Here is a 23,990-nt window from a genome sequence, read left to right on the forward strand (position 1 = left end):
GTGGAGGGGTGGGTCAGTGGGTGATTGGGGGTGTGGAGGGGTGGGTAAGTGGGTAGTTGGGGGTGTGGAGGGGTGGGTCAGTGGGTGATCGGGGTGTGGAGGGGTGGGTCGGTGGGTGATTGGGGTGTGGAGCGGTGGGTCGGTGGGTGGTTGGGGGTGTGGAGGGGTGGGTCAGTGGGTGATTGGGGGTGTGGAGGGGTAGGTCAGTGTGTGATTGGGGGTGTGGAGGGGTGGGTCAGTTGGTGATTGGAGGTGTGGAGGGGTGGGTCAGTGGGTGATTGGGGGTGTGGAGGGGTAGGTCAGTGGGTGATTGGGGGTGTGGAGGGGTGGGTCGGTGGGTGATTGGGGGGGTGTGGAGGGGTGGGTCAGTGGGTGATTGGGGGTGTGGAGGGGTAGGTCAGTGGGTGATTGGGGGTGTGGAGGGGTGGGTCGGTGGGTGATTGGGGGGGTGTGGAGGGGTGGGTCGGTGGGTGATTGGGGGGTTGTGGAGGGGTGGGTCGGTGGGTGATTGGGGGTGTGGACGGGTGGGTCGGTGGGTGATTGGGGGGGTGTGGAGGGGTGGGTCGGTGGGTGATTGGGGTTGTGGTGGGGAGGGTCGGTGGGTGATTGGGACTGTGGAGGGATGGGTCAGTGGGTGATTGGGGTTGTGGAGGGGTGGGTCAATGGGTGGTTGGGCGTGTGGATGGGTGGGTCGGTGGGTGATTGGGGGTGTGGAGCGGTGGGTCGGTGGGTGATTGGGGGTGTGGAGGGGTGGGTCGGTGGGTGATTGGGGGTGTGGAGGGGTGGGTCGGTGGTGATTGGGGGTGTGGAGGGGTGGGTCAGTGGGTGATTGGGGGTGTGGAGGGGTGGGTCAGTGGGTGATTGGGGGGTGTTTAGGGGTGGGTCAGTGGGTGGTTGGGAGTGTGGAGGGGGTGGATCAGTGGGTGATTGGGGGTGTGGAGGGGTGGGTCGGTGGGTGTTTGGGGGTGTGGAGGGGTGGGTCGGTGGGTGATTGGGGGGTGTGGAGGGGTGGGTCGGTGGGTGATTGGGGGTGTGGACGGGTGGGTCGGTGGGTGATTGGGGGGGTGTGGAGAGGTGGGTCGGTGGGTGATTGGGACTGTGGAGGGGTGGGTCGGTGGGTGATTGGGGTTGTGGAGCGGTGGGTCAGTGGGTGATTGGGGGTGTGGAGCGGTGGGTCAGTGGGTGATTGGGGGTGTGGAGGGGTGGGTCAGTAGGTGATTGGGGGTGTGGAGGGGTGGGTCAGTAGGTGATTGGGGGTGTGGTGGGGTGGGTCAGTGGGTGATTGGGGGTGTGGAGGGGTGGGTCAGTGGGTGATTGGGGGTGTGGAGGGGTGGGTCCGTGGGTGATTGGGGGTGTGTGGAGGGGTGGGTCAGTGGGTGATTGGGGATGTGGAGGGGTGGGTCAGTGGGTGATTGGGGGTGTGGAGGGGAGGGTCAGTGGGTGATTGGGGGTGTGGAGGGGTGGGTCAGTGGGTGATTGGGGGTGTGGAGGGGTGGGTCAGTGGGTGATTGTGGGTGTGGAGGGGTGGGTCAGTGGGTGATTGGGGGTGTGGTGGGGTGGGTCGGTCGGTGATTGGGGGGGTGGAGGGGTGGGTCGGTGGGTTATTGGGGGTGTGGTGGGGTGGGTTGGTGGGTGATTAGAGGTGTGGAAGGGTGGGTCAGTAGGTGATTGGGGGTGTGGAGGCGTGGGTCAGTGGGTGATTGGGGGTGTGGAGGGGTGGGTCAGTGGGTGATTGGGGGTGTGGAGGGGAGGGTCGGTGGGTGATTGGGGGTGTGGAGGGGTGGGTCAGTGGGTGATTGGCGGTGTGGAGGGGTGGGTCAGTGGGTGATTGTGGGTGTGGAGGGGTGGGTCAGTGGGTGATTGGGGGTGTGGTGGGGTGGGTCGGTCGGTGATTGGGGGGGTGGAGGGGTGGGTCGGTGGGTTATTGGGGGTGTGGTGGGGTGGGTCGGTGGGTGATTGGGACTGTGGAGGGGTGGGTCGGTGGGTGATTGGGGTTGTGGAGCGGTGGGTCAGTGGGTGATTGGGGGTGTGGAGGCGTGGGTCAGTGGGTGATTGGGGGTGTGGAGGGGTGGGTCAGTGGGTGATTAGAGGTGTGGAAGGGTGGGTCAGTAGGTGATTGGGGGTGTGGAGGCGTGGGTCAGTGGGTGATTCGGGGTGTGGAGGGGTGGGTCTGTGGGTGATTTGGGGTGTGGAAGGGTGGGTCAGTAGGTGATTGGGGGTGTGGAAGGGTGGGTCAGTGGGTGATTGGGGGTGTGGAGGGGTGGGTCAGTGGGCGATTGGGGGTATGGAGGGGTGGGTCAGTGGGCGATTGGGGGTGTGGAGGGGTGGGTCAGTGGGCGATTGGGGGTGTGGAGGGCTGGGTCAATGGGCGATTGGGGGTGTGGAGGGATGGGTCAGTGGGTGATTGGGGGTGTGGAGGGGTGGGTCGGTGGGCGATTGGGGGTGTGGAGGGCTGGGTCAATGGGCGATTGGGGGTGTGGAGGGATGGGTCAGTGGTTGATTGGGGGTGTGGAGGGGTGGGTCAGTGGGTGATTGGTGGTGTGGAGGGGTGGGTCAGTGGGTGATTGGGGGTGTGGAGGGGTGGGTCAGTGGGTAATTGGGGGTGTGGAGGGGTGTGTCGGTGGGTGATTGGGGGTGTGGAGGGGTGGGTCTGTGGGTGATTGGGGGTGTGGAGGGGTGGGTCAGTGGGTGATTGGGGGTGTGGAGGGGTGGGTCAGTGGGTGATTTGGGGTGTGGAGGGGTGGGTCAGTGGGTGATTGGGGGTGTGGAGGGGTGGGTCAGTGGGTGATTGGGGGTGTGGAGGGGTGGGTCAGTGGGTGATTGGGGGTGTGGAGGGGTGGGTCAGTGGGTGATTGGGGGTGTGGAGGGGTGGGTCAGTGGGTGATTGTGGGTGTGGAGGGGTGGGTCAGTGGGTGATTGGGGGTGTGGTGGGGTGGGTCGGTCGGTGATTGGGGGGGTGGAGGGGTGGGTCGGTGGGTTATTGGGGGTGTGGTGGGGTGGGTTGGTGGGTGATTAGAGGTGTGGAAGGGTGGGTCAGTAGGTGATTGGGGGTGTGGAGGCGTGGGTCAGTGGGTGATTGGGGGTGTGGAGGGGTGGGTCAGTGGGTGATTGGGGGTGTGGAGGGGAGGGTCGGTGGGTGATTGGGGGTGTGGAGGGGTGGGTCAGTGGGTGATTGGCGGTGTGGAGGGGTGGGTCAGTGGGTGATTGTGGGTGTGGAGGGGTGGGTCAGTGGGTGATTGGGGGTGTGGTGGGGTGGGTCGGTCGGTGATTGGGGGGGTGGAGGGGTGGGTCGGTGGGTTATTGGGGGTGTGGTGGGGTGGGTCGGTGGGTGATTGGGACTGTGGAGGGGTGGGTCGGTGGGTGATTGGGGTTGTGGAGCGGTGGGTCAGTGGGTGATTGGGGGTGTGGAGGCGTGGGTCAGTGGGTGATTAGAGGTGTGGAAGGGTGGGTCAGTAGGTGATTGGGGGTGTGGAGGCGTGGGTCAGTGGGTGATTCGGGGTGTGGAGGGGTGGGTCAGTGGGTGATTAGGGGTGTGGAAGGGTGGGTCAGTAGGTGATTGGGGGTGTGGAAGGGTGGGTCAGTGGGTGATTGGGGGTGTGGAGGGGTGGGTCAGTGGGCGATTGGGGGTATGGAGGGGTGGGTCAGTGGGCGATTGGGGGTGTGGAGGGGTGGGTCAGTGGGCGATTGGGGGTGTGGAGGGCTGGGTCAATGGGCGATTGGGGGTGTGGAGGGATGGGTCAGTGGGTGATTGGGGGTGTGGAGGGGTGGGTCGGTGGGCGATTGGGGGTGTGGAGGGCTGGGTCAATGGGCGATTGGGGGTGTGGAGGGATGGGTCAGTGGTTGATTGGGGGTGTGGAGGGGTGGGTCAGTGGGTGATTGGTGGTGTGGAGGGGTGGGTCAGTGGGTGATTGGGGGTGTGGAGGGGTGGGTCAGTGGGTAATTGGGGGTGTGGAGGGGTGTGTCGGTGGGTGATTGGGGGTGTGGAGGGGTGGGTCTGTGGGTGATTGGGGGTGTGGAGGGGTGGGTCAGTGGGTGATTGGGGGTGTGGAGGGGTGGGTCAGTGGGTGATTTGGGGTGTGGAGGGGTGGGTCAGTGGGTGATTGGGGGTGTGGAGGGGTGGGTCAGTGGGTGATTGGGGGTGTGGAGGGGTGGGTCAGTGGGTGATTGGGGGTGTGGAGGGGTGGGTCAGTGGGTGATTGGGGGTGTGGAGGGGTGGGTCAGTGGGTGGAGATGTCGATCAGCCTCACTGCTTGGGGAGAGTCACTGTTTTTGAGTCTGGTGGTCCCTGGCGTGGATGCTACGTAGCCTCCTCCCTGACGGGAGTGGGACAGACAGTCCGTGAGCAGGGTGGGTGGGATCCTTCACGATGTTACTTGCCCCTTTCTGTATGTATGTCCGTGACGGTGGGTAGGCTGGTGCCGGTGGTGTGTTGGGCGATTCTGACTCCCCGTTGTGGAGAATTCCTGTCCGCTGCAGTCCAGTCTGATCCACTGTGTCCATAGTCCATACAATGCACACATCATACACCGGCCCGCAGCTCAGGGTTGGCCATTGGAAATCAGTCATGGGGTGAATCGTGGAACCTTTCAGCAGACCTGTCCTGTTGTCGGGTGGCATCCTGGGCTGTGGGCTCACCTTCCGGGATTATGCAATTCTACCCTATCCCTTATTGATTTAGTTTTATTCCCCCCCCCCTTTTATTTCCTCCTCTCTCTGCCCCTCTCACAATCACTCCTTGCCTGCTCTCCATCTTCCTCTGGACTCCCCTCCCCCTTTCTTTCTTCCCAGGCCTCCCGTCCCAATGATCCTCTCCGTTCTCCAGCCTCGTATCCCTTTTGCCAATCACCTGTCCAGCTCTTGGCTCCATCCCTCCCGCTCCCGTCTTCTCCTATCATTTCCGATCTCCCCCTGCTCCTCTCAAACCTCCTACTCACTCTTCCCTCAGTTAGACCTGACGAAGGGTCTCGGCCTGAAACGTCGACTGTACCTCTTCCTAGAGATGCTGCCTGGCCTGCTGCGTTCACCAGCAACTTTGTGTGTGTTTCTGCAGTTAATGTTTTTTTTTGTGTATATAGTTTACACGATTTGTTAATTTTTTTTTCACACACATTGGCTGTTTGTCCGTGCAGGGTTTTTCCTTAAATGGGTTCCGTTGCGTTTCTTCGTTTTGCGGCTGCCCGCGAGGAAAGAAAATGGCATGGTAGCCTGGCGGTGAGCACCGGGTTCGATTCCCGCTACTACCTGTATGTTCTTTCCCCTGGCATCCCTGGGTTTCCTCAGCTACGTTTTCCTCGCACCGTCCAGGTTGGGAGGTTAGTTAGTCGTTGTAAAATTGTCCGGTGGTTAATTTGGGAGACTGGCCAGAAGACCCTATTCCATGCTGCCTCTCCGTAAATTAACAAAAATGACTGACGAATATACCCCCGAACGTTGAACTTTCCTTTGGCCAATGTGCGAAGTTCCAACGCTGTTCCCTCCTCACTTGAGCTGTAGTGCCGGGGGGTGGCTGACGGCGTTGCCTCAGTTACGCGGGCCTGACGCATCTCTCCCGTTACCGTTCAGGTGCCGATCAAGTGGATGGCTCTCGAGTCGATACTGCACCGGAGGTTTACCCACCAGAGTGACGTCTGGAGTTACGGTACGAGAGCCGGCAGTGACCCTCGGCCCCGTAGGCTGCCGTCCCGATTCACCTGGGGAGCAGATCGTCCACCCCAACCCTTCCTCCTCCTCCCCCCCGCCACACACACACACCGGCAGCTTCCATCAACCCTGTACACCCGAACCATCCTCACCCCTCCCCGTTCCTGCTGTCCAGCCCTGTGCAGCTCTCCCCCCAACCCTGGTATCCCAGCCACCCTGTTGTGTCCACTTCACTGTCAGTCCTCACCCCCCTTCCCACCAACTGACCTCCAATCTCCCCCACTCTTCCATCCCCTCCCTACCTTGGTGTCCAATCCTGCCCACCCCACCCTCCCATCCCCATACCCCAATGTCCAACACTGTCTTCCCCACCCTCCTGTCCCCATACCCCGATGTCCAACACTGTCTCCCCTCCCCTGGTGTTCAATCCTGCCCACTCCACCCTCCCCTCCCCATACCTCATGTCCAACACTGTCTTCCCCACCCTCCTATCCACATACCCCAATGTCCAACACTGTCTCCCCTCCCCTGGTGTCCAATCCTGCCCACTCCACCCTCCCTTCCCCATACCCCATGTCCGACACTGTCTTCCCCACCCTCCTATCCACATACCCCAATGTCCAACACTGTCTCCCCTCCCCTGGTGTCTAATCCTGCCCACCCCACCCTCCTGTCCCCATACCCCAATGTCCAACACTGTCTTCCCCACCCTCCTATCCGCATACCCCAATGTCCAACACTGTCTCCCCTCCCCTGCTGTCCAATCCTGCCCACTCCACCCTCCCCTCCCCATACCCCATGTCCGACACTGTCTCCCCTCCCCTGGTATTCAATCCTGCCCACTCCACCCTCCTGTCCCCGTACCCCAATGTCCAACACTGTCTTCCCCACCCTCCTGTCCACATACCCCGATGTCCAATCCTGTCTCCTCTCCCCTGGTATTCAATCCTGCCCACTCCACCCTCCCCTCCCCATACCCTGATGTCCAACACTGTCTCCCCTCCCCTGGAGTTCAATCATTCCCTCCCCATACCCTGATGTCCCCCCCCCCCACTGTCTCCCCTCCCCTGGTATCCAGTCCTGCCCACTCCACCCTCCTGTCCCCATACCCCATGTCCAACACCCCACTGTCTCCCCACCCTGGTATCCAACCCTACCCACTCCACCCTTCCGTCCCTTCCCCACCCTGGTGTTCACCCTCACCCCTGTCTCTACCAGCTGACAACCCCCCCCGGCACTACCCCTGACCACCCGTGCCTGGTCTGCCCCGGAGGCCACCGTGGAGACGTAGCCCCCTCTCCAGCACCTCAGTGACTCTGATCCGTGTGGGTGAGGCTCCCCTGGACCATATCCCCAGTGTTAACCCGGTCAGCGCGTGTCCTGGTGATCGTCTGTGTGTGTGTGTGTGTGTGTCGGGGGGTGGTGAGAGGTCACGTCCCTGCTCTGTGCCCGCAGGGGTGACGGTCTGGGAGCTGATGACGTTCGGTGCCAAGCCTTACGATGGGATCCCGGCTCGAGAAATCCACGAACTGCTGGAGAAGGGGGAACGCCTGCCACAGCCTCCGATCTGCACCATCGACGTCTACATGATTATGGTCAAGTGTGAGTAGCGGACTGGGGAGGGGAGGGGGCTCCCAGTGGGATGTGGCCGGGTGTCAGAGGAGCCCGGGGCGGGAGGGCTATCGCGTTGGCATGCGGGTTCACACGTCACAACCCAGCCGGGCTGGGCACTGTGGCAAACAGTGTTCCCTCTGGGTTACTTTTTTACAGCTGCATCACCCGACCACTGCTCTGAGCAGGAAACTTTTACAGAGCCCGAAAACTACGAGGCGCTTCAAATGTTTTTTTTTTGTAATATCCACATCAAGCACATTATACGAAGGATGTGGAAGCTTTAGAGAGGGTGCAGGGGAGATTCACCAGGACGCTGCCCGGATTAGAGAGGGTGCAGAGGAGATTCACCAGGACGCTGCCTGGATTAGAGAGGGTGCAGAGGAGATTCACCAGGACGCTGCCTGGATTAGAGAGGGTGCAGAGGAGATTAACCAGGATGCCGCCTGGATTAGAGAGGGTGCAGAGGAGATTCACCAGGATGCAGTCTGGACAAGAGAGAGTGCGGAGGAGATTCACCAGGATGCTGCCTGGATTAGCGAGGGTGCAGAGGAGATTCACCAGGATGCTGCCTGGATTAGAGAGGGTGCAGAGGTGATTCACCAGGATGCTGTCTGGATTAGAGAGGGTGCAGAGGAGATTCACCAGGATGCTGCCTGGATTAGAGAGGGTGCAGAGGAGATTCACCAGGATGCTGCCAGTATTAGAGAGGGTGCAGAGGAGATTTACCAGGACGCGGCCTGGATTTGAGAGGGTGCAGAGGAGATTCACCAGGACGCTGCCTGGATTTGAGAGGGTGCAGAGGAGATTCACCAGGATGCTGCCTGGATTTGAGAGGGCGCAGAGGAGATTCACCAGGACGTTGCCTGGATTTGAGAGGGTGCAGAGGAGATTCACCAGGACTTTGCCTGGATTAGAGAGAGTGCAGAGGAGATTCACCAGGATGCTGCCTGGATTTGAGAGGGTGCAGAGGAGATTCACCAGGATGCGGCCTGGATTTGAGAGGGTGCAGAGGAGATTCACCAGGATGCTGCCTGGATTAGAGAGGGTGCAGAGGAGATTCACCAGGACGTTGCCTGGATTTGAGAGGGTGCAGAGGAGATTCACTAGGACGTTGCCTGCATTAGAGAGGGTGAGGACGCGGCCTGGATTAGAGAGGGTGCAGAGGAGATTCACCAGGACGTTGCCTGGATTTGAGAGGGTGAGGACGCGGCCTGGATTAGAGAGTGTGCAGAGGAGATTCACCAGGACGTTGCCTGGATTTGAGAGGGTGCAGAGGAGATTCCCCAGGACGTTGCCTGGATTAGAGAGGGTGCAGAGGAGATTCACCAGGATGCTGCCTGGATTTGAGAGGGTGCAGAGGAGATTCACCAGGACGTTGCCTGGATTTGAGAGGGTGCAGAGGAGATTCCCCAGGACGTTGCCTGGATTAGAGAGGGTGCAGAGGAGATTCACCAGGATGCTGCCTGGATTTGAGAGGGTGCAGAGGAGATTCACCAGGATGCTGCCTGGATTTGAGAGGGTGCAGAGGAGATTCACCAGGATGCTGCCTGGATTTGAGAGGGTGCAGAGGAGATTCACCAGGACGCTGCCTGGATTTGAGAGGGTGCAGAGGAGATTCACCAGGGTGCTGCCTGGATTAGAGAGGGTGCAGAGGAGATTCACCAGGACGTTACCTGGATTTGAGAGGGTGCAGAGGAGATTCACCAGGGCGTTGCCTGGATTAGAGAGGGTGAGGACGCAGCCTGGATTAGAGAGGGTGAGGACGCGGCCTGGATTAGAGAGGGTGCAGAGGAGATTCACCAGGACGCTGCCTGGATTTGAGAGGGTGCAGAGGAGATTCACCAGGACGCTGCCTGGATTTGAGAGGGTGCAGAGGAGATTCACCAGGATGCTGCCTGGATTAGAGAGGGTGCAGAGGAGATTCACCAGGACGTTGCCTGGATTAGAGAGGGTGAGGACGCGGCCTAGATTAGAGAGGGTGCAAAGGAGATTCACCAGGACGCTGCCTGGATTTGAGAGGGTGCAGAGGAGATTGACCAGGTCGTTGCCTGGATTTGAGAGGGTGAGGACGTTGCCTGGATTAGAGAGGGTGCAGAGGAGATTCACCAGGATGCTGCCTGGATTAGAGAGGGTGCAGAGGAGATTCACCAGGATGCAGTCTGGACTAGAGAGAGTGCGGAGGAGATTCACCAGGATGCTGCCTGGATTAGAGAGGGTGCAGAGGAGATTCACCAGGATGCTGCCTGGATTAGAGAGGGTGCAGAGGAGATTCACCAGGATGCTGCCTGGATTAAAGAGGGTGCAGAGGAGATTCACCATTATGCTGCCTGGATTAGAGAGGGTGCAGAGGAGATTCACCAGGACGTTACCTGGATTTGAGAGGGTGCAGAGGAGATTCACCAGGACGTTACCTGGATTAGAGAGGGTGCAGAGGAGATTCACCAGGGCATTGCCTGGATTAGAGAGGGTGTCTAATGAGGAGAGGTTGAGTGAGCCAGGGCTTTACTCTTTAGAAACATAGAAAACCTACAGCACAATACAGGCCCTTTGGCCCGCAAAGCTGTGTCGAACATGTCCCTACCTTAGAACTACCTGGGCTTTACCCACAGTCCTCTATTTTCCTAAGCTCCATGTACCCATCCTGGAGTCTCTTAAAGGACCCTATCGTATCCGCCTCCACCACCGTCGCCGGCAGTCCATTCCACACACTCACCACTCTCTGCGTAAAAAACTTATCCCTGACATCTCCTCTGTACCTACTTCCCAGCACCTTAAACCTGTCCCCTCTCGTGTTAGCCATTTCAGTCCTGGAAAAAAGCCTCTGACTATCCACACGATCAATGCCTCTCATCATCTTGTACAGCTCTATCAGGTCACCTCTCATCCTCCGTCGCTCCAAGGAGAAAAGGCTGAGTTCACTCAAACTATTCTCATGAGGCATGCTCCCCAATCCAGGCAACATCCTTGTAAATCTCCTCTGCACCCTTTCTATGGTTTCCACGTCCTTCCTGTAGTGAGGCGACCAGAACTGAGCACAGTACTCCAAGTGGGGTCTGACCAGGGTCCTATACAGCTGCAACATTACCTCTCGGCTCTTAAACTCAATCCCACGATTGATGAAGGCCAATGCACCGTATGCCTTCTTAACCACAGAGTCAACCTGCGTAGCAGCTTTGAGTGTCCTATGGACTCAGACTCCAAGATCCCTCTGATCCTCTAAACTGCCAAGAGTCTTACCATTAATGCTATCATATTTGACCTACCAAAATGAACCACTTCACACTTATCTGGGTTGAACTTCATCTGCCACTTCTCAGCCCAGTTTTGCATCCTATCGATGTCTCGCAGACAGCCCCCCATACTATCCACAGAGAAGGAAGATGAGATGAAAAGATCGAAGGGACAACCTTTCTCCCCAGGGTGGAAATGACCCGATACCAGGAGGAACACACAGGTCACCTGTAGCTAGGTGACCAGAACAGAACACAATACTCTGAACTAGGCTTCACCAACTCCTGCACGCAATACATTGATTAATGAAGGCCGGTGTGCCAAAAGCTTTCCTTGCGAGCCTACCCACCTTTAAGGAATTCTGGACCTGTATTCCCAGATCCGTCTGCCCTACCTCTCTCCTCAGCGCCCAACTGTTCACTGGGCAAGTCCTGCCCCGGTTGGTCCTCCCAAAGAGCAACACCTCAAATGGGAGAGCCGTCGGTGTGTGTGTGCCGGGGAGCCGTGCCCCGGCGTGGGCAAAGTCCCCGGGAGACCGACAGGCAGTGACGGAGAATTCCCGCTTGTCTTTAGGCTGGATGATCGACTCGGAGTGTCGTCCCCGCTTCCAGGAGCTGGTGGCAGAGTTCTCCAAGATGGCCCGGGATCCCCAGCGGTATATCGTCATCCAGGTGGGGAGGGCGCAGTGTGGTGGGGGTGTGGGGGAGGAAGGGGATGTCACTTGGGGAGGGTGCGGTGTGGTGGGGGTGTAGGGGAGGATGGGGGTCAGTGGGGGAGGGTTTGGTGCGGTGGGGTGTGGATGAGGATGGGGGTCAATGGGGGTGGGTGTGGTGCGGTGGGGGTGTGGGGGAGGATGGGGGTCAGTGGGGAAGGGTGCAGTGCGGTTGGGGTGTGGGGGAGGATGGGGGTCAGTGGGGAAGGGTGCGGTGCGGTGGGGGTGTGGGGGAGGATGGGGGTCAGTGGGGAAGGGTGAGGTGCGGTGGGGGTGTGGGGGAGGATGGGGGTCAGTGGGGGAGGGTGCGGTGGGTGTGGGGGAGGATGGGGGTCAGTGGGGGAGGGTGTGGTGGGTGTAGGGGAGGATGGGGGTCAGTGGGGAAGGGTGAGGTGCGGTGGGGGAGGATGGGGGTCAGCGGGGGAGGATGGGGGTCAGTGGGGAAGGGTGCGGTGTGGTGGGGGTGTGGGGGAGGATGGGGGTCAGTGGGGAAGGGTGAGGTGCGGTGGGGGAGGATGGGGGTCAGTGGGGGAGGATGGGGGTCAGTGGGGGAGGATGGGGGTCAGTGGGGGAGGGTGCGGTGGGTGTGGGGGAGGATGGGGGTCAGTGGGGGAGGGTGTGGTGGGTGTAGGGGAGGATGGGGGTCAGTGGGGGAGGGTGCGGTGGGTGTGGGGGAGGATGGGGGTCAGTGGGGAAGGCTGCGGTGCGGTGGGGGTGTGGGGGAGGATGGGTGCAGGGGGAAGGGTGGGGGAGGATGGGGGTCAGTGGGGAAGGGTGCAGTGCGGTTGGGGTGTGGGGGAGGATGGGGGTCAGTGGGGAAGGGTGCGGTGCGGTGGGGGTGTGGGGGAGGATGGGGGTCAGTGGGGAAGGGTGAGGTGCGGTGGGGGTGTGGGGGAGGATGGGGGTCAGTGGGGGAGGGTGCGGTGGGTGTGGGGGAGGATGGGGGTCAGTGGGGGAGGGTGTGGTGGGTGTAGGGGAGGATGGGGGTCAGTGGGGAAGGGTGTGGTGCGGTGGGGGTGTGGGGGAGGATGGGGGTCAGTGGGGAAGGGTGCGGTGCGGTGGGGGTGTGGGGGAGGATGGGGGTCAGTGGGGAAGGGTGAGGTGCGGTGGGGGAGGATAGGGGTCAGTGGGGGAGGATGGGGGTCAGTGGAGAAGGGTGTGGTGCGGTGGGGGTGTGGGGGAGGATGGGGGTCAGTGGGGGAGGGTGCAGTGCGGTGGGGGTGTGGGGGAGGATGGGGGTCAGTGGGGAAGGGTGCGGTGCGGTGGGGGTGTGGGGGAGGGTGCGGTGCGGTGGGGGTGTGGGGGAGGAGGGGGGTCAGTGGGGGAGGGTGCGGTGGGTGTGTGGGGTCAGTGGGGGAGGGTGCGGTGGGTGTGTGGGGTCAGTGGGGGAGGGTGTGGGGGAGGATGGGGGTCAGTGGAGAAGGGTGTGGTGCGGTGGGGGTGTGGGGGAGGATGGGGGTCAGTGGGGGAGGGTGCAGTGCGGTGGGAGTGTGGGGGAGGATGGGGGTCAGTGGGGGAGGGTGCGGTGGGTGTGTGGGGTCAATGGGGGAGGGTGCGGTGGGGGTGTGGGGGAGGATGGGGGTCAGTGGGGGAGGGTGCGGTGCGGTGGGGGTGTGGGGGAGGATGGTGGTCAGTGGGGGAGGGTGCGGTGGGTGTGGGGGAGGATGGGGGTCAGTGGAGAAGGGTGCGGTGCGGTGGGGGTGTGGGGGAGGATGGGGGTCAGTGGGGGAGGGTGCGGTGCGGTGGGTGTGTGGGGGTCAGTGGGGGAGGGTGCGGTGGGTGTGGGGAAGGATGAGGGTCAGTGGGGGAGGGTGCGGTGGGTGTAAGGGAGGATGGGGGTCAGTGGGGGAGGGTGTGGTGGGTGTAGGGGAGGATGGGGGTCAGTGGGGGAGGGTGTGGTGCGGTGGGGGTGTGGGGGAGGATGGGGGTCAGTGGGGGAGGGTGCGGTGCGGTGTGGGTGTGGGGGAGGATGGGGGTCAGTGGGGAAGGGTGCATTGCGGTGGGGGTGTGGGGGAGGATGGGGGTCAGTGGGGGAGGGTGCGGTGGGTGTGTGGGGTCAGTGGGGGAGGGTGTGGTGGGTGTCGGGGAGGATGGGGGTCAGTGGGGGAGGGTGTGGTGCGGTGGGGGTGTGGGGGAGGATGGGGGTCAGTGGGGAAGGGTGCGGTGCGGTGGGGGTGTGGGGGAGGATGGGGTCAGTGGGGAAGGGTGCGGTGCGGTGGGGGTGTGGGGGAGGGTGCGGTGCGGTGGGTGTGTGGGGGTCAGTGGGGGAGGGTGCGGTGGGTGTGGGGGAGGATGGGGGTCAGTGGGGGAGGGTGCGGTGGGTGTAGGGGAGGATGGGGGTCAGTGGGGGAGGGTGCGGTGGGAGTGTGGGGGAGGATGGGGGTCAATGGGGGAGGGTGCGGTGGGGGTGTGGGGGAGGATGGAGGTCAGTGGGGGAGGGTGCGGTGGGGGATGGGGGAGAATGGGGGGTCAGTGGGGGAGGGTGCGGTGGGGGGAAGGATGGAGGATGGGTGTCAGTGGGGGAGGGTGCGGTGGGTGTGGGGGAGGATGGGGTCAGTGGGGGAGAGTGCGGTGGGGGTGGGGGAGGATGGGGTCAGTGGGGGAGGGTGCGGTGCGGTGGGGGTCTGGGGGAGGATGCGGCGTGCTGGGGGTGTGGGGGAGGATGGGGGTCAGTGGGGGAGGGTGCAGTGCGGTGGGGGTGTGGGGGGGAGGGTGGGGGGTCAGTTGGGGAGGGTGCGGTGCGGTGGGGGTGTGGATGAGGATGGGGGGTCAGTGGGGGAGGGTGCGGTGGGGGTGTGGATGAGGATGGGGGGTCAGTGGGGGAGGGTGCGGTGGGGGTGTGGGGGAGGATGGAGGTCAGTGGGGGAGGGTGTGGCGTGGTGGGGGAGAATGGGGGGTCAGTGGGGGAGGGTGCGGTGGGGGGAAGGATGGAGGATGGGTGTCAGTGGGGGAGGGTGCGGTGGGTGTGGGGGAGGATGGGGTCAGTGGGGGAGAGTGCGGTGGGGGTGGGGGAGGATGGGGTCAGTGGGGGAGGGTGCGGTGCGGTGGGGGTCTGGGGGAGGATGCGGCGTGCTGGGGGTATGGGGGAGGATGGGGGTCAGTGGGGGAGGATGGGGCGTGGTGGGGGTGTGGGGGAGGATGGGGGTCAGTGGGGGAGGGTGCAGTGCGGTGGGGGTGTGGGGGAGGGTGGGGGGTCAGTTGGGGAGGGTGCGGTGCGGTGGGGGTGTGGATGAGGATGGGGGGTCAGTGGGGGAGGGTGCGGTGGGGGTGTGGGGGAGAATGGAGGTCAGTGGGGGAGGATGCAGCGTGGTGGGGTTTGGGGGAGGATGGGGGTCAGTGGGGGAGGGTGTGACGTGGTGGGGGCGTGGGGGAGGATGGGGGGTCAGTGGGGGAGGGTGCGGTAGGGGTGTGGATGAGGATGGGGGTCAGTGGTGGAGGGTACGGTGCAGTGGGGGTGTGCGGGAGGATGGGGGGGTCAGTGGGGGGAGGGTGCGGTGCGGTGGGGGTGTGGGGGAGGATGGGGGGGTCAGTGGGGGAGGGTGCGGCGTGGTGGGGATGTGGGGGAGGATGGGGGGTCAGTGGGGGAGGGTAAGGTGCGGTGGGGGTGTGGGGGAGGATGGGGGGTCAGCGGGGGAGGGTGCGGTGCGGTGGGGGTGTGGGGGAGGATGGGGGGTCAGTGGGGGAGGGTGCGGTGGGGGTGTGGATGAGGATGGGGTTCAGTGGTGGAGGGTACGGTGCGGTGGGGGTGTGGGGGAGGATGGGGGTCAGTGGGGGAGGGTGCGGTGCGGTGGGGGTGTGGGGGAGGATGGGGTCAGTGGGGGAGGGTGCGGTGGGTGTAGGGGAGGATGGGGGTCAGTGGGGGAGGGTGCGGTGGGTGTGGGGGAGGATGGGGGTCAGTGGGGGAGGGTGCGGTGGGTGTAGGGGAGGATGGGGGTCAGTGGGGGAGGGTGTGGTGGGTGTAGGGGAGGATGGGGGTTAGTGGGGGAGGGTGCGGTGCGGTGGGGGTGTGGAGGAGGATGGGGGTCAGTGGGGGAGGGTGCGGTGGGGGTGTGGGGGAGGATGGAGGTCAGTGGGGGAGGGTGCGGTGGGGGGTGGGGGAGTATGGGGGGGTCAGTGGGGGAGGGTGCGGTGCGGTGGGGGTGGGGGAGGATGGGTCAGTGGGGGAGGGTGCGGTGCGGTGGGGGTGGGGGAGGATGGGTCAGTGGGGGAGGGTGCAGTGTGGTGGGGGTCTGGGGGAGGATGCGGCGTGCTGGGGGTGTGGGGGAGGATGGGGGTCAGTGGGGGAGGGTGCGGTGGGGGTGTGGGGGAGGATGGAGGTCAGTGGGGGAGGGTGCGGTGGGGGGTGGGGGAGTATGGGGGGGTCAGTGGGGGAGGGTGCGGTGCGGTGGGGGTGGGGGAGGATGGGTCAGTGGGGGAGGGTGCAGTGTGATGGGGGTCTGGGGGAGGATGCGGCGTGCTGGGGGTGTGGGGGAGGATGGGGGTCAGTGGGGGAGGGTGCGGTGGGGGTGTGGGGGAGGATGGAGGTCAGTGGGGGAGGGTGCGGTGGGGGGTGGGGGAGTATGGGGGGGTCAGTGGGGGAGGGTGCGGTGCGGTGGGGGTGGGGGAGGATGGGTCAGTGGGGGAGGGTGCAGTGTGATGGGGGTCAGTGGGGGAGGATGCGGCGTGCTGGGGGTGTGGGGGAGGATGGGGGTCAGTGGGGGAGGGTGCGGTGGGGGTGTGGGGGAGGATGGAGGTCAGTGGGGGAGGGTGCGGTGGGGGGTGGGGGAGTATGGGGGGGTCAGTGGGGGAGGGTGCGGTGCGGTGCGGTGGGGGTGGGGGAGGATGGGTCAGTGGGGGAGGGTGCAGTGTGGTGGGGGTCTGGGGAGGATGCGGCGTGCTGGGGGTGTGGGGGAGGATGGGGGTCAGTGGGGGAGGGTGCGGTGCAGTGGGAGGGAGTGCAGGTTCACTGGGGGGGGCGGAGGTTTCGCGGTCGGATGGACGGGGAGGGGGAAAGCACGGTCAGGGCTCTAGATGGGAAGGTGGAAGGGCTCGTCGGGGTGTTGAGGATCCTGTAGGGACGTTTGGCGTCCCTGGTCGGGTTTCAGCTCCAGGTCTCTGATCAGAGGTATCCATCCTCCACCCCCCCCCCCCGTCCATTCTGCCACTCTCTCCTTCCCCCCCCCCTTCAATCTCTTGCCCTCGCTCCCTTTATCTCTGCAACCTCTTTCCCACATCTTCTCCTTCCTGAACCACCCCCCCATCTTCTCCATCGCCCCATTTCTCCCCATTCTTCCACCTCTGCCCCCTGCCTCTCTCAGGGTGGTCTGGGGCGGGGGGCTCCAGTTTAGGAGTTTGGGCCAGCGGTCCGGAGCGGGACCTCGCACTGACGGCTGCTTTCTCCCCCCACCGCCCCTCCCTACAGGGCGACGAGCACCTCGTACCTCAGAGCCCGACCGACAGCAAGTTCTACCGGACACTGCTGGAGGACGAGGACATGCAGGACCTAATCGACGCGGAGGAGTACCTGGTACGGGCTCCCGGCTCGCTGCCGCGCAACCCTCCCCCCCCCCCGAGTACTGGCAGAAATGCCTTCCCGGCTGGCAGTTGTGTGCTTCCCGCCTGCGTGCGTTTGCAGGACCCCTGTCACCTCACACAGCTTCCCCGCGGCCAATGACTCCCCCGAGACCCCCGCCCGCCTGTCTCATCCTTCAACAGTACACGTATACCGCCAAACGAAACGACGTTCCCCTGGACCAAGGTGCACAACACAGTACATATAACTCACACACAACATCGAAAGTATACTACCAAACAAACAATATTCCTCCGAACCAGGGTGCACAACATAGTACATATTTCCTCTTCTCTTCCCTCCTCTTCCCTCCTCTTCCCTCCTCTTCCCTCCTCTTCCCTCCTCTTCCCTCCTCTTCCCTCCTCTTCCCTCCTCTTCCCTTCCCTCCTCTTCCCTCCTCTTCCCTTCCCTCCTCTTCCCTTCCCTCCTCTTCCCTTCCCTCCTCTTCCCTTCCCTTCCCTTCCCTTCCCTTCTCTTCCCTTCCCTCCTCTCCCCTCCCCTCCCCTCCCCTCCTCTCCCCTCCCCTCCCCTCCTCTCCCCTCCCCTCCCCTCCCCTCCTCTCCCCTCCCCTCCTCTCCCCTCCCCTCCCCTCCCCTCCCCTCCCCTCCCCTCCCCTCCCCTCCCCTTCCCTCCCCTCCTCTCCCCTCCCCTTCCCTCCCCTCCTCTCCCCTCCCCTTCCCTCCCCTCCTCTCCCCTCCTCTCCCCTCCTCTCCCCTCCTCTCCCCTTCCCTCCCCTCCTCTCCCCTTCCCTCCCCTCCCCTTCCCTCCCCTCCCCTCCCCTTCCCTCCCCTCCTCTCCCCTGCCCTCCCCTCCCCTTCCCTCCCCTGCCCTCCCCTTCCCTCCCCTGCCCTCCCCTTCCCTCCCCTGCCCTCCCCTTCCCTCCCCTGCCCTCCCCTCCCCTTCCCTCCCCTCCCCTTCCCTTCCCTTCCCTTCCCTTCCCTTCCCTTCCCTTCCCTTCCCTTCCCTCCCCTTCCCTTCACTTCCCTCCCCTTCCCTTCCCTTCCCTTCCCTCCCCTTCCCTCCCCTTCCCTCCCCTTCCCTTCCCTTCCCTCCCCTTCCCTCCTCTTCCCTTCCCTTCCCTTCCCTTCTCTTCCCTTCCCTTCTCTTCCCTTCCCTTCTCTTCCCTTCTCTCTCTCTCTCACACACACACACACACACACACACACACACAGATACGCGCGCGCACGAGCATTACTACAAGTAAATTAACAAACAATAATGTGCATTTATGCCAAAGGTTTAAAAAGCAAACAGTCTAACGCCACTGACACTTCATACGTGACGAGACCTGAGTGGTGCAGGGAGCTCAGTCGTCTCACAGCCCAGGGGGAAGAAGCTGTTCCCCATCCCAACAGTTCTTCTCCTAATACTACGGAGTCAAAGAGATGGGAATGATCACTGACAGTGTGATCTCTTCATGCCTTGCATATATTCAGCAGCTGTGTTGGGATGGAGAATTCCAGGGATTTAACACCTGCGCCCCAGGAGGAGAAACTCCTCACCAATGGGAGCCCCCCACCCACCCCAGAGGAAAACTCACCAGTTTAGAATGTGACACCCCCCTCCACCTCAGAAGGAGAAACTCCTCACCAGTTTGAAAAAGAAAGCTCAATAAATTCCTCCTCCCCTCTGGTCCTAGACTCCCCCACTACAGGAAACATCCTCTCCACATCCACTCTATCTGTGCCCTCTGGTCCTAGACTCCCCCACTATAGGAAACATCCTCTCCACATCCACTCTATCTGTGTCCTCTGGTCCTAGACTCCCCCCACTACAGGAAACATCCTCTCCAAATCCACTCTATCTGTGTCCTCTGGTCCTAGACTTCCCCACTACAGGAAACATCCTCTCCACATCCACTCTATCTGTGTCCTCTGGTCCTAGACTCTCCCCACTACAGGAAACATCCTCTCTGCATCCACTCTATCTGTGCCCTCTGATCCTAGACTCCCCCACTACAGGAAACATCCTCTCCACATCCACTCTGTCTGTGTCCTCTGGTCCTAGACTCCCCCACTACAGGAAACATCCTCTCTGCATCCACTCTATCTGTGTCCTCTGGTCCTAGACTCCCCCAGTACAGGAAACATCCTCTCCACATCCACTCTATCTGTGTCCTCTGGTCCTAGACTCCCCCACTACAGGAAACATCCTCTCCACATCCACTCTATCTGTGCCCTCTGGTCCTAGACTCCCCCACTATAGGAAACATCCTCTCCACATCCACTCTATCTGTGCCCTCTGGTCCTAGACTCCCCCACTATAGGAAACATCCTCTCCATATCCACTCTATCTGTGTCCTCTGATCCTAGACTCCCGCACTATAGGAAACATCCTCTCCACGTCCACTTTATCTGTGTCCTCTGGTCCTAGACTCCCCCACTATAGGAAACACCCTCTCCACATCCACTCTATCTGTGTCCTCTGGTCCTAGACTCCCCCAGTATAGGAAACATCCTCTCCACATCCACTCTATCTGTGCCCTCTGGTCCTAGACTGCCCCACTATAGGAAACATCCTCTCCACATCCACTCTATCTGTGTCCTCTGGTCCTAGACTCCCCCAGTATAGGAAACACCCTCTCCACATCCACTCTATCTGTGTCCTCTGGTCCGAGACTCCCCCACTATAGGAAACATCCTCTTCACATTCACTCTATCTGTGTCCAGCAACATTTGACAGGTTTCAATGAGATCACTTCTCATTTTTCTAACATCCAGCGAGTACAGGCCCAAAGCCACCAAACACTCCTCATTTGTTAACTCTTTCATTCCCAGAATCACTCTCGTGACCCCCCCCCCCCGGACTACCTGCAATGCCAGCACATCTAAGAGACCCAGAACTGCTCACAATACTCCGAGTGGTCTGACCAATGTCTTATAAAGCCTCAGCGTTACATCCTCGCTTTTACATTCTAGACTTGTCTGTTTTTGTCTCCACCCATCTGCCAGTAACGGGCGATGTGATGCAGCTTCTTAACTCCTGTGACCTGCAGAGAGATCGATCAAGTGTACAGGCAGAGCTCTCTGCTTCCCATCTCTGCCTCATCGTCAAACCCTCACTCTCACGACTCGACAGTGATCAAGAAACTCAAAAGTTCAGAGCAAACTTATGATCAAAGTGTCACAACGTAAAGTTCAGCGTAAATGTTATTATCAGAGTAGATACATGTCACCGCATCCAACCCTGAGTTTCATTTCCCTGCGGGCCCACTCGGCAAATCTATAGAACAGTAACTGTAAGCAGGATCAGTGAAAAAAGGCAAGAGCACAGACGACAGTTCACTGTGCGAATGCAAATATAAATAGGGGAACGGGGAACGTCGACTCAGACCATGAGAGGCCTGCGTCGGGCGTTTTCGTGCCTTACAAGACACAGATTGGAAGTCTGTGTGGGGCGCCACTCCTTGCACAGACACGAGAGCAGCGCTGGCTAAGTGCCTTGCTCAAGGACACAAACACGCTGCCACAGCTGAATATAAATAAAACAGCAATAACTAACAAAAAGCATGAAATAATAAGATAAAGAGTCCTTAAAGTGAGAATATTGTATGAGGGAACGTCTCAATAGATGAGTGTAGTTTTCCCCTCTTGTTCAACAGCCTGATGGTTGAGGGGTAATAACTGTTCCTGAACCTGGTGGTGTGGGTCCTGAGGCCAATGGCAGTAATGAGAAGAGAGCACGGCCTCTGATGATGGATGCTGCTTTCCTGAGACAGCTTTCCCATGTCGATGTGGTCGATGGCTGGGAGGGCTTTACCCGTGCTGTACCTCTTTGTAGGATTTTCTGCTCAAAGGCATCGGTGTTCCCATCCCAGGCCGTAATGCAGCCAGTCGGGACCTGTAGAAGTTTGTCCAAGTTTGAAACGTCATGCTGTATCTCCGCAGACTCCTGAGGGAGTAGAGAGCTGTTGTGTTTTCTTTGCGATTATACTTACATGGTGGGTCCAGGACACGAGACAGCCCGAAGTACACTTTGTTGCAGTTTAAACAGCGTGCCCTTCTCGCCCGACGAGCCGTGCTGCCCCGCACAGGACAACTTACCAATTAACTGAGCCACTGGCACGTCTTCGGACTGTCGGCGGAAACCCACGCGGTTCACGGGGGGAGAACGTTCTAACCGCGACTCAGACTAACGGGGGCGGGGTGAGGGGGAGGGTGTAGTACGCGACAAATGCGGTCAACCTCTCCGTCGTGGCCCGGCTGACACGGCCTGCTTTGCGTCCGCAGAGTGCGAGAAACGTGGCAGAGGCGGGGGCGCAGGGCTCGGCCCCTGCCCACAGCCCCGGCCCGGCCCGTCGGCCCCCCTCCCAGGTGGAGGTCCCGGTGGAGGCGGAGGGCTCCGGAAACCGGCCGGACCCCTGCTGCGCGGCCCAGGAGGAGGGGCCCGGCCAGCGTTACAGCTCGGACCCCACGGCCCGCCTGGACGAGGAGGGAGAGGCCGCCTTCGAGATGGACAGTTACATCGCGCTGGGCAGCGAGAGCGCGGCCGCAGGTGTGGGACGCCGACCCCGTGGGAGGAGGCGGGGACGGAGGGAGTCTGTTGGTGGGGTGAGGTGGGTGGGCTGGCTTGTGTCCGTGATTGGGTCACTTGTCCCCGGGGAAGGGTGCGGGAGGTGGGAGTGTGTGAGCTTGGAGGTTCACTCGGAGGGGGGAATATGTCCCGGAGGGAGTGGGGAGGGGGTGCGGAACCCCTGGGGAGAGGACGATCCGAGGGATCAGGGAGGGGCGGATGTGTCCACGGTGCTGGGGAGGTGATAATGAGGGTTGGACACACTGTACGGTGGGGGGCGGGGGAGAGAGGTGAGTGTTCTGTGGCAGGGAGGGGGCAGATCCTGAGGGTGGGGAGGAGGAGAGGGAAAATGCGACCCGGGGCATGGGGTAGGGTCGGAGGGGCAGCGGGGCTGGTGAGGCCAGTCTGATCCCAATCTCCAGCCTCTCCCCCGCCCGTCCCTCTTGGGAGGTGCCTGACGTTTCCCTCTCTTCCCCTCAGGTTACATGAACCAGCGGGGCGAGGCCCTGGGCCCCGGGCAGGCCGGAAGGGGCGGACGGTTCCCCCGGGGCAGTGGCGGGAACGACCTCCTGCTCCCAAGCAGCCCCTTCCAGAACACGGTGCAGAACCCTGAGTACCTCTCCGACGACGAGCCGGCCCTCGAGCCTGCGGACTTCTGGGGCCCGGACTCCCGCGGCCTGAGCCAGCCCAACGGCTACATCCGCGTGGCGACGGCGGAAAACCCTGAGTACCTCGGCCTGTCGGAGACCAGCAGCGTGTAAAAGGGCAATGGAGGCGGGGGGCGGCCGTATCTTTATCGGTGAAACCGACCCCACCACAGCCCTCGTCAAATGGGACCTGGCTGACTGCACACCAGAGACTGAGGGGGGTGGGGGCCAGCGAGACCCAGAGAGGGCAGGGGTGGGCTTCTCCCTGGACAATGCTGTTCGTGAACGCTGCGCCCGTGTCAGCCATCGGTCTCCCCAAGGACTTACCGCGAATGAAACTGAGGATCGCCACCCCACCGCGCCCGGAGCCCATTCCCCATCTGTGGTGGGCTTCATTCCGTTCTGTCACCCCGACGTACCCCCTTTCTCACACAGTCACCCCTCCTCTCTCCCATTCCACCTTTGAAATGACACGGCCCGGCCAGTCGCGGTCTGGTGGGCCGAGTTCCGAACAATGCTGCAGTGAGCGGATTTTTTTAATGAATGTTATCGATTTTGTACATCTGATTTGGGAAATAGTTTTGTACGTTTTGAGAGAAATATTTTTTTTTCTAGATGTCTGCTGTGAATATCTGAGGTGAGGGGAGACGGTCTGATCTGGAAGGTTGGCGACGGGATCTCAGAGGGTCGGAACGCGGTTCCTGAGCTCAAACCGTCTCCCGCCTGGGCGCCTCTGTTAGTCTGATGAGTCGTAGGCACGCGATTGCGCTGGTGGTAAGACCCGTGATTGTACCCACCGCGCGTGGCGCTGATTGGATTGTGATTTGATCATCGGACACGCTGACTGCGAGGAGAGCCCGCGTTTACTGGGCGCCAGAGAGCTGACTGCGGTCCGCACTGAACTCGGGACTACAGGGAAGGACTTCTGATCCTCGCCCCTCCCTCGGGAGTGGCGTGAGACTGGCTGGCACTCCCGTTTCTCCTCCCAGCCACCGTGTCCTAGAGTTATTCTTGGAATCTGGTACGAACAATAAAACTCGCAATTTTTGATCAGCTTCTCAGTTCATTCTTAACCCAGCATTCCCAGCCTCCCTTGCTGTCATTGGAGACGGTCCACAGGAGGTTCATGTGCTAAATTTTTTTACAACTGTGCAGACTGCCCTGAGCAGGAAAGTTGTACACAGCTGAACACTGCGGCAGTTGAATGAAACATTGTCCAAAAGAAAATTCCAGCTGCACGGCAACGAAGGCTATGTGCGTGGGGGCATTTCGGTTACGGTGCGGCCATTCACCGCTACAGCTTAGAGGGAACAGTGTTTGTGCGAATGATTCTGGGAGTGAAACAGTTAATGTGTGAGGAATGTTTCATGGCCTGTACTCACTGGAGTTTAGAACACTACAGGTGTGGGGGAATCTCATTGAAACCTGTCACATATTGAAAAGCCGAGATAGAGAGGATGTGGAGAGGATGTTTCCTATAGTGGAGGAGTCTAGCACCAGAGGACACAGATAGACTGAATGCGGAGAGAATGTTTCCTATAGTGGGGGACTCTAGCACCAGAGGACACAGATAGAGTGGATGTGGAGAGGATGTTTCCTATACTGGGGGAGTCCAGGACCAGAGGACACAGATAGAGTGGATGTGGAGAGGATGTTTCCTATAGTGGGGGAGTCTAGCACCAGAGGACACAGATAGAGTGGATGTGGAGAGGATGTTTCCTATACTGGGGGAGTCCAGGACCAGAGGACACAGATAGAGTGGATGTGGAGAGGATGTTTCCTATAGTGGGGAAAGTCTAGGACCAGAGGACACAGATAGAGTGGATGTGGAGAGGTTGTTTCCTACAGTGGGGGAGTCTAGGACCAGAGGACACAGATAGAGTGGATGTGGAGAGGATGTTTCCTATAGTGGGAGAGTCTAGGACCAGAGGACACAGATAGAGTGGATGTGGAGAGGATGTTTCCTATAGTGAAGGAGGCTAGGACCAGAGGACACAGATAGAGTGAATATGGAGAGGATGTTTCCTATAGTGGAGGAGTCGAGGACCAGAGGGAACAGATAGAGTGGATTTGGAGAGGATGT

The 23,990-nt window shown here is 61.0% G+C and overlaps 1 protein-coding gene across 2 annotated transcripts in view; it reads left to right on the plus strand.

The window, feature by feature from the left end:
* Positions 1-22,968, plus strand: part of erbb2 (erb-b2 receptor tyrosine kinase 2) — a 217,907-nt gene extending 194,939 nt beyond the window's left edge. For both annotated transcript variants that reach the window (XM_063037112.1, XM_063037113.1), the window contains exons 23-28: positions 5,563-5,638; positions 7,096-7,242; positions 11,059-11,156; positions 16,599-16,703; positions 20,978-21,242; positions 21,741-22,968. In XM_063037112.1, coding sequence (XP_062893182.1) covers positions 5,563-5,638; positions 7,096-7,242; positions 11,059-11,156; positions 16,599-16,703; positions 20,978-21,242; positions 21,741-22,021 — 972 coding nt within the window. In that variant the 3' untranslated portion in view covers positions 22,022-22,968. The remainder of the gene's footprint in view (positions 1-5,562; positions 5,639-7,095; positions 7,243-11,058; positions 11,157-16,598; positions 16,704-20,977; positions 21,243-21,740) is intronic.
* The last annotated feature ends 1,022 nt before the right edge of the window (positions 22,969-23,990 follow it).

This window comes from Mobula hypostoma, chromosome X1 (assembly GCF_963921235.1).
Source record: "Mobula hypostoma chromosome X1, sMobHyp1.1, whole genome shotgun sequence".
NCBI lineage: Eukaryota > Metazoa > Chordata > Chondrichthyes > Myliobatiformes > Myliobatidae > Mobula > Mobula hypostoma.